At 39.6% G+C, this 12,810-nt stretch overlaps 1 protein-coding gene across 1 annotated transcript; it reads right to left on the reverse strand.

The window, feature by feature from the left end:
- On the reverse strand, positions 1-10,643 carry RAB9B (RAB9B, member RAS oncogene family). Its single transcript, XM_053581245.1, has 3 exons — positions 10,496-10,643; positions 4,761-4,834; positions 1-3,588 (listed from the first exon to the last, which is right to left on the reverse strand). The coding sequence occupies exon 3, from the start codon at positions 3,544-3,546 to the stop codon at positions 2,941-2,943; it is 606 nt and encodes a 201-aa protein (XP_053437220.1). The 5' UTR covers positions 3,547-3,588; positions 4,761-4,834; positions 10,496-10,643; the 3' UTR covers positions 1-2,940.
- Between the last annotated feature and the right edge of the window lie 2,167 nt (positions 10,644-12,810).

The following is a 12,810-nucleotide window of genomic DNA, read 5'->3' on the forward strand; positions in this document are numbered from 1 at the left end:
TGTTGGTTATTCAAAATGCACTTTTTATTCACTTTAACACATATGGTTTTTTACATTTGGAAGAAAATATCTGATACATACTTTTGAGTTTTTTAGCAGCACCTGCAACAAGAGGATTGTGGAATACCTCAGGATAAAGAAGAGATGGCTGAGGCAGGCACAAATTAACCTGAAATTCATCAATCCACTAAAGATATATGGAGTTATGAGGCCCCCTGAAAGTTAGCCAATACATAAATAACTAAATAAATATTCTGTATGATGTTGTAATGGACCATTGGAAAACAGTATAGTCCTAATTAGAAATATATTACTTCAAAAATCTAGTGTTCATTAAAAATCACCTATTGAAAATATTGCACTGCACATTCTAGGGTACACAGTTTCTAAACCTATATGCACAGTTCCTGGTACTCACAGATTTCAGCCTTTGGTGTTTTTTTAATCTTATCCAAACTATATGTCAGCACCCCACTGAGTATTACCAAAATGTCACTGCTTTTGTTACTTAATGTTAAGTGCTTGCACTAAGATATTATGTAGTAATTTGGCAGAAAAAAATTGGTATGGCTAAGAGGAAAGGGGCTTCAGTTGATGGGCCAATATAGTTAACACTTGTCTTGGATGGACAGGATGCCTATGAATAGGATACTCACAAAATTTCTTTACTTAAATGACCACATGCCACTCTAATACAGACAAGTACTTTGTGAGTTGATGGATGTCTTTGTGAAGGCCTGAGATCTACAAATAGAAACTATTATAAGCAGAGTGCAAGTAGAAAGAGAAGGCCCCAGGTCTCATGCACTTAAAAATAATTAGCATTTAACACTTGTGGCATACAGATTTTCACCCTAACATGACTATAGCAAAATGATCATAGAACTTGAAAACCAGTGTGCTGGCTATAGGCATAGGCAGGATAGGAACCAATACTTAAGAGCTGTGGGGTCCCAGTTCTGGCTTTGACTTCTGCCATCAAAGTTAATTGAACAATAGGGTCAGGACGAGATCTTAATTGTAAATATTGAGTACACTTGGGTTGAAATACTATTCTCCTCTGGTCTGTGTGGCCCAAAAGACCCCGAGCTCTTAAAGCACATAAGGTCCTACATGTAAGGCTGATTCTATATGTGGCTACAATGGAGAGGTCTAGGCTGTATTCCTGTGAAAGCTCCCACTCCCTTCCTGGTTTAGGTCTCTTTTTGTGTCATTTCTAACTATCACTCACTACCTTGGGTCCTTATTCTTATTACAGATGTTTTAAAGTACAGATTAAAAACTGTGCAGGAAAAACAGATCAACCAACAAGAACTAGACTACATATTCATAGCACGGTATATAACTGGTAGTCATGGCAATCAAAATTTGTCAAACCATTTTTTTAATTTTAATATGGTATCTTTGGGTTGTTCATATCAGGGCACATAAAGATTACTCAGAGCTCAAAAAATTTTCCTGCCACAGTGCAAAAACAAAAGGAAGAGTTACGTAGTTGCTGTTAAAAGCCCATCACAGAATGGTTTGAGATTTTTTTTTTTTTTTTTTTTTGCAGTTTTTGGCCAGGGATGGGTTTGAACCTGCCACCTCTGGCATATGGGGCTGGCACCCTACTCATTTGAGCCATAGGCGCCGCCCCTGGTTTGAGAATTTTTTTAAAGTCCCTCTCCATAATCTTAGCTCTTATTTTCAGATAAATCTAACCACAGGATGGCACTGACAGAGTTTATAGATTTATAGAACTTAGAGCCAGAGAGACCTTACATTGAACATGTAGCCAGTACAGAATTTTCTTTTATGGTATTTTAACAGATGGTCATCCAGTGACTATTTTCACTGGAAGGGAGCTTACTATTAAGGCAGTCCATTCCACTGTTGGACAACTCTATAAAAAAAATTAATTCTAACACAGGGTTAAATCTGCTCTTACTTTCAATGTCCTAGTTTGGCCAGCTGAACATACAATTAAACATACAAGAAATCAGTAGTTCCTTCTTCTACAGTAAATATTTGAGTTAAGGAAACTTGTGAGAAAAGCCTGTTATTCCCTAATCTTTTCTGAAGCCTTCTCCGTGAGCCCAGCATGGTGGACCAAAGGAACATCTAAATTATGAGCAGAAAGCACTGCACCCAAAGCCATATACTAAGCAGCATTGCTAAACTGATAAGAGGTTGTCAGAGAAGCAGCATCTCTATGCAGCAAAAGTAGACTTAAGAAGTAAAAGCAGACCAACCATTTATTTTCTAGGGTGGTTGGCATATTTAAGCATAATCTATTCACTAGTATCCTGTGACTTCAAACACAAGGAGTATAATCAATTTCCAGTGTCATTAGATTATCTCTTACTGAGATTGTATTTTTTAGAAAGTTCATATGGGAGCAAATGATACGTGAGGATTTAAACAAGTCAGTGTACATCATTATATTTTTGCACTCCCAATCATTACAACCTCTTTATAATTCAAGCTTAGAAATTCTAGTTTGCATTATTATGTTTATTGTAATACAGCTCAGAGTCTTATGTTTTTCCCTTTGGCAGAAATGTCAGAAACTGCTTGGCAAGAGTCTGATGGTGACATTTGTTAGCTGATTAATGGAATGCTTTAAGGGATAGCTATAGCTCTTTAAGTCCTTCATGCGGCTGGGATCTAGGTTTAATGTGTGATTTAAAAAATATTTAAATCTCTCAGGAGTAAAACTTCCAGATACATCCTGAGACACACAAGAAGGGGAAGCAGCAGAAATCACACAAAATACACTTGGTTTGATAAAGCTTTAAAAAAAAAAATGCTCTACAACTTCAATTTGAAAGGCTCTGTTTCACAATCAGAACCTTATCTCTTACCCTCTTGTATGTGTGTGCACTCTTAGACGGGCACAGTTATTTATACACTACTGACTGACCAATTTGGGGCACACTTTTAAAAGGCTCTTTGCTTTTAACAGCATGAAGATCCTGCTTTGGAGCCACTGTTCAAGTCAATGGTGTGACCTAACATGCAATGCTCCAGCTGCTCCTCTACAGCTAATACCTGCCTGACAGCTTCTTCAAAGGCCACTGTCACATTAGTATCATCTTTGGCACTAGTTTCTAGATAAGGGTAATCCCCATTTTCCATGCACCAGGTTTGTGCCTCCTCAGTAGTCACTTGCCTATCCTCTTTGTCTATCTTGTTACCCAGAACCACAAAGGGAAAGTGCTCAGGATCCTTCACATCTGCATAGTAGATAAATTCTTTCTGCCAATTACCAAGGTTCTCGAAGCTCTGCCGGTCATCCACGCTGAAGGTCAAGAGGCAGCAGTCTGCTCCTCTGTAGAAGGGTGTCCTAAGGCTCTTGAAACGTTCCTGCCCTGCGGTGTCCCAGATCTGGAGAGTTACAAAGCGTCCATCTACCTCCAGATCTCGATTTAAGAACTCTACCCCTATGGTGTGAAAAGCCTGGGAGTCAAACTTATTGGTTACATAACGGTTCATAAGTGAGCTTTTCCCAACTCCACCATCACCTAAGAGAATGACCTTTAAGAGCAGGGATTTCCCACTCATTGTTGCAGTACCAGGAGCAGAGGACTTTGTAATCAAGAGAACCTGAAAATAAAAGAAAAATTAGGAGGGAAAACAGTTAAACCTAAAATTAATTTCATAGAAAATTTCTTCGAATTATGAAGCCTTCTAATTTAACTTGACTCATGCCCATTAATTGGTATAGTACAGCAGAAGAAATACAACTTTTCTTGCATAAGGGGGAAAAGTAGTCTTGTTTTTCTGAGGTCTCTTGTCTGTGCCAGAAAAATGGCTGAATGCCATGGGTAAATGGACTAGCAGATGGTCCCATAATTTGGTTCAGTTCTGACCCTATTCTAGGAAGAGAGCCTGGAACAAGAATGCCATTCAAATGTGTGACTGTTTTAACTTCCAGTTTGGACAGTTGCAAACAAGAGGCAAATAGTATGAATTTTTTAAAAAATAGTATAACACTCATTTGGGATTTTGAACCAAGTGGAACCAAGAATTATTGAAAAGAAAAAGCTGCTTAAGCTGGGTTCCTAATTCTGTCTGCAGAGGTCTGGGCCAGAATTGGACTGAATCCCAGAATTTGGAAGACAGAAAAAGGTTAAGTTTCTTCAGGCATTTACTACCTTATACTTGCATTGATATAGACAATCTCATAAGCACAGGATCTTTCATAATCTTTTCCTTTGGAACAATGGCACTTAAGTTGATGACAGTTGACTGATACCAATATAATAACTATCATTAAGGGAGAAAATCTTGAATAGCTTATTAGTTTTTGGATTTAGGTTTTAGTTCTTTAATAGCAACATATGAAAACATACTATAAAATCTAAAATGCTAATAATTATACAGTACCTTCTTGTTATTTCCACAACATGTTTATACATGGAATACCTAGAACGCATCTTAAAATAAAAAGATCAAATGCTTACCAACTACCTTTTGCTACATTCTGCCAAGTACTTTCACATTAGGTCCATTATATGAACTCAGCAATATGGAGGATAATTGGGTGATACTTATGCAAGGGACACAAAGGGATGAAGACTAATCACTAATTAAAGGGATGTATGTAAGAGTTTCTGGAAGCATGCACCTTTTATTTGTAATTTTAAAAACTCAGTAGACCCTAAAATTATTTTAAAATTCATGTTTAAAAATTATATATTTTTACAAATATTCGTTTTTAAAGTTTAAATTTAAAAATGTCTAAAAATCATAGTGTGCCCCCATGAAATACCTACCCAGTTGGGTTTTTGTCACAATTCTAATCTTTTTCTTTTGTCCTGTTGTTGCTTTATTCCTTCTTTTCAGAGTTCTAAAAAACAGAATGAGAAACATTATTTAAAAAAAAAACTATAATAAAATAAGTTTAAGGGGGCGGTGCCTGTGGCTCAAAGGAGTAGGGCACCAGCCCCATATGCCAGAGGTGGCGGGTTCAAACCCAGCCCCGGCCAAAAACTGCAAAAAAAAAAAATTTTAAGGCTACATATAAAATCACATTCAAGTCAGGATAAAAAATAACCCAGAACAACCTCAAGTAACCTATAGAGCAGCAGTTCTCAACCTGTGGGTTGAGACCCACAGGAACTGTATTAAAGGGTCGTGGCATTAGGAAGGTTGAGAACCACTGCTATAGAGGATGCTTCTCACAAATGTACTTCAGAGTTACAAATGCTATAAATGCCTAATATAGGCAGAATAATTTTATTGCAAGAACTTTAATTTGTCCTAATTTGAGTGCACTATACACACACACACACACACACACACACACATATATTTAAGTTTTACATTGTCTCTCCATTGAATTGTTTGTTCAAAGTAAAAGTAAATCAGAGAAAGTAGACAATATTCAGGAAAGAGAAAGTCCAGGACAATCTAAGATACATTAAAATCCTACATCAGAGATGAAACTATTTCTGTTACCTATCAACATTCTCATTTCAAGAAAGTTATTAATGCACTCACCAATATGTGTCTCAAAGTTATCTCTGTAATTGATTCCATATGATCAGAGAAGAGAAAAAATTATGTTTGTGGTCTTCCTGTTTACAATACAGTATAGTCCCTAGGGTAATTATTTTATCCATTAATTTAGGTTATCTGTCTTGAACACAAGTTTTAAAAGTACTTTGTTTGTCTTATTAAATTAAAACACACCTTCATTTAATATTATAGTGAATTATGGCAAGAATCTTATTTAAGCAGCATCGAGAGCACTGGTCTAAAAAGAAAAATAGTTCCTAGATTTGTTGAGTGTTCTTTTTTACTGAGGAATAAAGAAGCTTGCAGCCCTATTCATAATTGCTAAATCATGGAAAAAGCCCAAGTGCCCATTGATCCACGAATGGATTAATAAATTGTGGTATATGTACACCATGGAATATTATGCAGCCTTAAAGAAAGATGGAGACTTTACCTCTTTCATGTTTACGAGGATGGACCTGGAACATATTCTTCTAAGTAAAGTATCTCAAGAATGGAAGAAAAAGTATCCAATGTACTCAGTCCTACCAGGAATCTAATTTATGGCTTTCACATGAAAGCTATAACCCAGTTACAACCTAAGAATAGGAAGAAGGGGGAAAGGGAGGGGAGGGAGTGGGGAGGAGAGCAGAGGGAGGGGGATTGGTGGGATTACACCTGCGGTGCATCTTACAAGAGTATATGTGAAACTTAGTAAATGTGGAATGTAAATGTCTTACACAATAACTAAGAAAATGCCAGGAAGGCTATGTTAACCAGTGTGATGAAAATGTGTCAAATGGTCTATGAAACTAGTGTATGGTACCCTATGATCACATTAATGTATACAGCTATGATTTAATAAAAAAATAAAAAAACAAAACAAAAACAAAACAAAACAAAACAAAACAAAAAAACTCTGTTGGCCAGGAGTGGTGGCTCAAGCCTATAATCCTAGCACTCTGGGAGGCTGAGGTGGGTGGATTGCTTGAGCTCATGAGTTTGAGACCAGCCTGAGCAAGAGTGAGACCCTGTCTCTAAAATAGCCAGGTGTTGTGGTGGGCACCTGTTGTCCCAGCTACTTGGGAGGCTGAAGCAAGAGAATTGCTTGAGCCCAAGAGTTGGACTCACTGTTTTTTCAAATATAGATAAAACATGTAAGGGATTTAATAGATATCTGAATCAGTAATTATTAATTTAAATAATAAATCCTAAATTGATAGGCCTTATCCTCTTTCTTGGTTTATATTTACTCTACATAATTCTCAAGCTTCCTACAATTCTTGATTTTTGACTTCTTTTTTCCTGTTTTCAAATTGCTGTCTTTGGAACTATCTCAAGTAAAAAACATTTCTTTAAATGGAGATGAAACCAGTGTTTTATTTTTTATACTGGTCTGTGGAATAATTTTACAGAGCAGAACTCTTGCACTCTCATTTTAAAAAGTAACAAAAGTACAAATTTGGGCATGACGGTATTAAAGGTCCATGCCAAAAGAGCTTCCTTAAGTTCCTTGCAAACAGGTATTCACGTCATTAAACAATTCACTGACCCTACTTTCTTGGCTGCAGATAAACTCAATAGATAGTTCAAAGACTGAGTGAATATGCAAACCAAATGCTTAGCTCCAGGAATAATGATGATATATTAATAACTATCTGAGATAATGCTGCAGTTGCTTATGCATTCCCTATTTGGTCATGTGCACACATAACTTCTGGGTAATGGGCTTTATGCCAGGGAAAATGGAGGAAAAACAATGCAGTTTAGTGTCACGAGCCCTGGACTGGTATCAATCAGGATATCAGGGTCTTCATCATTGCTATATTATTCATTTATTTTATCAGTTTGGGCAGGTTGTTTAATCTTTCTCTGTTTCAGTACCTTCTTATGTAAAAATAGACCAATAATACCTTCCGTATTTAACTCACTGCCTTTGGGGGAAAATGAATATCTTATGAAGTTTGCAAAGATCCATAAGCTTTTCTTGAAAAATCTGGTCTGAGATTTTTGTTCCTCTTCCTCCTTCACCTCCTTTCATTTGCTGGTAGGGGCCTTGTGACTCAGTATTACTCTTCTCAGGAAGGACCTGGGAGAATAATAATTTTTCCTTTTCTCTTGCTTCCATATCTGAAAATGACTTGCTCCTTAACAGTCTTGAGCATCTACATATGGCACAGAATCTCAGCATAGGAGAAACTTTAAGGGTCTTCTTGTCCAATCTGTCACCAAATCTTTGAGTGCCTACTATGTTCTGTGTCCTTACTAAGATGATCCTCTACTTTCCTCTTCTGTCTCCAACTCCTATTTGTTTGCTAGAAGTAGAAATGAATATAGTTTAGGCTTGTTTCCTTGCCTTTGGTCACTAAATCTTGCTGATTTGTCCTCAAAACATCCTCTTTGAGTCCTCTGCTACCATCTTAATTTGGGCCTGCATCTCCTCACATATAATCTATCATGAGAGTTTCCTGGGTTCTCTCTCCCTGTCTCTGGTTTCTCCCCACCCAATCTACTTTGCAAACCTTCATCTGTTGAACACCCATTGGGTTCAGATACTGTTGGAAATGCACAAATGTTTAAGGTAAGGTCTTTCCCTCAAGGAGTTACAAATTAACACATAAGCTTGAGATCTCAAGGTTTACAGTTGAAATCATATCATCATACTACTTTTTTAAAGTATGTCTTTCCTACACAACCAATTTTAAATGCCTAGATAGTAAGGTACATGTTTGTGTATATGTTTGCAGACCCTTCAGTATCAGCACTTGGATCCTCCATGGAGATAGTCAAATAAATATTTGTTTATGAATTAACTGATTAGGTAGGTGCTCAGAATTAATGCCTTGAATTGATGCCAAGGTACAATAGATCCATAGTTCTGTAAGATGTCCAAATACTATTATTTATAAGGTGACTAATGACCAGAAGTTATAAACTTATCTGGATCATTTTCCAGATGGGACTTAACAGGAATTCCATCTGTTGAAAGTCAGGAGAAATGCTCCAGTTTCCTCCATCCCCCCCCCATTTTAAAATAAGTATATACATTTCTCCATTCCTACCAAAAACAAGAACATAATAATTATTTACACTTGATGTTGTCAGTAGATGCTTGCATCTCCACTATTATTCATCATTTGTTTAAAAACGAATGTGACATCTTTAGTACATGCTTAAATTAAAATAGCAACAAAAAACTAGCACCATGTTAAGCAAATTAAATAATTTTTCTCCCCCTGAATATGCCAGATTCAATCCAAACTTTAAAAGAAGGTAGCATTAAGCAGACAAAGGAATTCTTTGATAACTCTAAATACGTTTACTAGGAAAGTCAAATACCTTATGCCTTTTTATGGGTCCCCTATTAAGCTAAGATTTGTAGTAAAATATTTATTCTAATTTTGGGTCCATTCAGAGAAAGATCTGGCTTTAACTGACTCAAATATTCAAGAGGTCCAATTCTTGTTTCCTATGCTGCACAAAACAGATTAATGAGCACTGTCTAAGGATAGTTTATTCACTTTTTTTCCCAATTAGGGTCTCAGCCTTGGACAGTAAGGTACATTAGAAATTCATATAACCAATACTCCTCAGTTCTTTGTTCTTTAAGACACTTGAGATCTTCCAAATCTGCTGTGCCTGCACCAGCAGTCTTATTAATATTAATACTTATTAGTATTTAGCTGGAGATGTTTGAGGATGGGGGTGAAGGTGGGATAGGAAGCAGTACAATGAAAAAAAAAGAGGTTGAACCTTTGAAAAAGATTACATTTTAGTATGGTGATGGAGCAAAGAGAGGCAGAAAAGCAAATTGTTAACGTCAGTTCAGTTGCCATGGAGTTGAATGATGCTCAAAATCAGTAGTGCAGATTACTGAGGAGCAAGTCTTGAGGGGGATGTGTACTGCAGGCTGGGTGGGGGAAGAGCAACAGGCGAGGGCTAGGCAGAGGATAAGAGTGGCCCTGATGAAATACTGCACAAGGGAAGAGCTATGGTTGGAGCTGTGGGGAAAGCCCATCTTTTGGCCATACACTGGTAAGTGCTACTCAACTCACTGTTGAATCCTGGCACAATATTTGGAAATATTGCCCTGGAGACCTGGGTGCGACTTTTTTTAATCTATGTAAAAATCAACACAAATAAGAAATGATTGAATCTCTGAGATCTTCTAACTTAAATGGTGTAGGTTGTTTCCAATACAACCTGATGATGCTTGATGGTGGTGGTGGGATGGTGCCCCATACCGGGGAAGCCTTCTGAGGCACTGGATTCAATTTGCAGAGCTAACAAGTTATTAGCTACATGTATGCTCTGATTCTAAATGCCACTGCTATCATGTCCTTGAAACCCTATTTCCACATTCATGCCCACACTTACATCCTATATGCAATTGGAAGGGTCCAGTGTGGAATCTTACATGTAACCTCTCACTCGTCACAACCATAGCTCTGGGGCTGTGCGCCCAAAGGCACACTAGATAGCAATTTGGCACTGTCCCCAGGCCACTTCTTCCTGAGTAGATTGCTTGGAGACAAATAGGTAGGTGAGGTTTGGATTACTTTAAGCCTGCTGAGTACAGGGAAAAGAAGCTTCCTTAGGAGACTGGGGATGCTGGTATCTCTATGACAGGGGCATTGTTAGCATTAGGGACGCAGAAAGTGAGATGTTACGCATAGTCCCAACTACCTCAGACCCAGGTCCGCTCACCTCACCCCCAGCTCTTAGAGTGAGTCCGCTCTGGCGCATGCGCACTGAACCACACCCGCTCCCCACGGAGCCCTGCGCCTCTCTGCCCCGCGTTGGCAGCCACTGGGGATTACTCAGCAACGCCCCCTTCTACCGTCACCTGCCCCCCAACTCCGACGCCAGCATCGCTTAAGCCCCTTTCCCAAGCTACGTGTAGCCCCGGGGATCACCTAGATCCCCCCTTCTCTCCCTACCCACAGGCCCCCTGCCTCCTGGCCTCTCAGGTCCTCCAGCCCCTCTTCCTGCCCACGCTCAGGCACCTCACCCAGTACGACGGGGAGACGGGAGAGACCCGCGAGCGCCGGGTTGGTCAGCTCTGCGTGCCGGGAGTCGAGCTCCTCTGCAACACCGTCACCGCTCCTGCTGCCGCCTTGTCCTCAATGGGGCAGCAAGTGCGGTTTGGACCTCGGTGGCCTGACAGCTGCCGCTCGCGCCCGCCGCTGCCGCTGCCGCCGCGCAGCGTCTCGCGCCCGCGCCCGCCAGGGGAGGGGGCGGGGCCCGCGCCGCCTCCTCGTGCCCCTTTCTTGGAGCTGGGGACACCGTGTAGCTGGCTCCCGCCTTCCCTTGTGGAAAGCGCTCCCTGGCTCGCCCACTCTTCTCTCAAGCTCAGTGTCCAACCCTAAGCTCCCTAGCCCTCCCTCCCTTCCCTTAGCTGATTAGTAAGCACAGGGACAATGGATAGTCAAATATTGCTTCACCACATAGCTCCTGGGTAGCCTGGGGCCTAAGCCCTCAGGCAGGGCTAGCCACTGCCTCATATCCTGCAATTACCCTCTGCATCTACCTTGTTTGTCTTAGGTCCAAATCCTTTAATTTTGCCAAGATAGCACAGACATCTTTCGTTTCAAATAACTCAGGAAAACACATCACTAGGTCCTCTAGTTAGCTACTGCTCATGAAATCTCAGGGAAATTCAAAAGGAAAGGTCCACATCTGTAGCTCAGGCACAGAGGACACACTGCCTTCTACCTTTACCAGTTACCGTTCTAGAGGGCCACACAGACACCATTACCTGAACTTGCCGGGACTGTTGCCAGAGTAGAATTCAATGTTCCAATTGTGCCTAGCCCCCAGCTATTTTTTTTTGAGACAGAGTCTCACTCTGTTGCCCTGGGAAGTCAGAGCTCTCAGCAACGCCAAACTCAGGACTACAGGCTCCTGACACAACACCCAGCTAGTTTTTTTTTTTTTTTCTTCTATTTTTAGTTGGAGGTGATGGTGCTCTTGCTTTGTTCAGGCTGATCTCCAACTCCTAAACTCAGAAATTCACCCCCCTTGGCTTCCCAGACTGCTAGGATTACAGGCATGAACCACCAAGCTTAGCCAGCTATTCCCTTCTTATTGTTTCCTGGGTCCTCTAGTACCTCCAACCAGTTTGTGATTTTTTTCCCCTAGAATCAAAGAAAAAAATATTGAGGAAATTTAGCTTGCACTCTACCTCTCTGTCAGGCACGTACATCTCTAAAGCTTCCTCCTTGTCTGAAACCTGGTGCGGCACTGGCCCTCACTCCACGTGCCCCCTCAAGATCCTCACGCATGTCCCCCATCCATCAAGGCCATGCTCTACCTCTTCACAACCGCTGACTCAATCCCTATAGGCCCCAGTTTAAATATCACTTTTTAGGATGACCTTTCTTGATATCCCAGAACACAGATGGTGCCCCATTTATTCTATCACAGCCTGTAGCTTGCTGTATTTGTCCTTCATAACACTCACCTGTTTATGAGGGTATATTTAAGTGTCTGATTAATTGGTTGACAGCTGTCTTCCGCAAGAAACTATATTGACAAAAAGGTTCACCATCATATCCCCAGAGCCTAGAGCAATTCTTGGTGCATAGAATATGCCCAGAAAATATTTGTTGAATATGAATGAATGCTATATCATCAATAATTGTTATTTTAAAATAGAATAAATGGATCGAATGCAATCCTTGTGCTACTATTTAAACCAGCCTCACTCCCCACACTAAAATACTTTTCTGGAGAAGAGTTGAACATTCTCTCCTAAATCAGTTTTTTTTACTTGAACATTCTGAACTGTTAAAGTACTATTGTGCATGGGCGCCCCAAAATATATATGTATTTATAGATTATGTACGTGTACTGTGCATATACACTTTACATTATAATGCATATACATTAAAATACTGCAACATACACACTTTAAAATAATGAGAAAAAAATAAATATACTGATGGTCCAAAGTTTTCTCTCTGCACCCCGATAAATTGTTTTGTGAACTGCTCTAAATAACAGTTCAGGTGTTATTCAGAATTATTCTCATCTTCAGGTGTAATAATGTAGACTCCTTTGTCCTTTTCATATACGTAGATGTTATTTGCAAGCAGTTTAATAATTTCTCAGAATCCCCCAAACTTACTTGCAAATTTTAAGGGCCTTCTATTTTCTACTCTTGAATACATAGTTCTGTAGTCAGGGTTTCATAACTTTTGAAGGCATTATACATTTGGAGAATTTTGGAACCCCTAGAAGTAAGCAAAACCTGTGTTATATTCAAAGACTCTTTAGAGGCCACTTGGAAAACAACTACTGTCCATCTAGAGCAGAAGCAACATG

The sequence above is a fragment of the Nycticebus coucang genome, chromosome X (assembly GCF_027406575.1).
Source record: "Nycticebus coucang isolate mNycCou1 chromosome X, mNycCou1.pri, whole genome shotgun sequence".
Classification (NCBI taxonomy): domain Eukaryota; kingdom Metazoa; phylum Chordata; class Mammalia; order Primates; family Lorisidae; genus Nycticebus; species Nycticebus coucang.

Coding starts and splice junctions, on each gene's coding strand:
- RAB9B (XM_053581245.1), bottom strand. CDS start 3,546: ATGAGTGGGAAATCCCTGCTCTTAAAGGTCATTCTCTTAGGTGATGGT.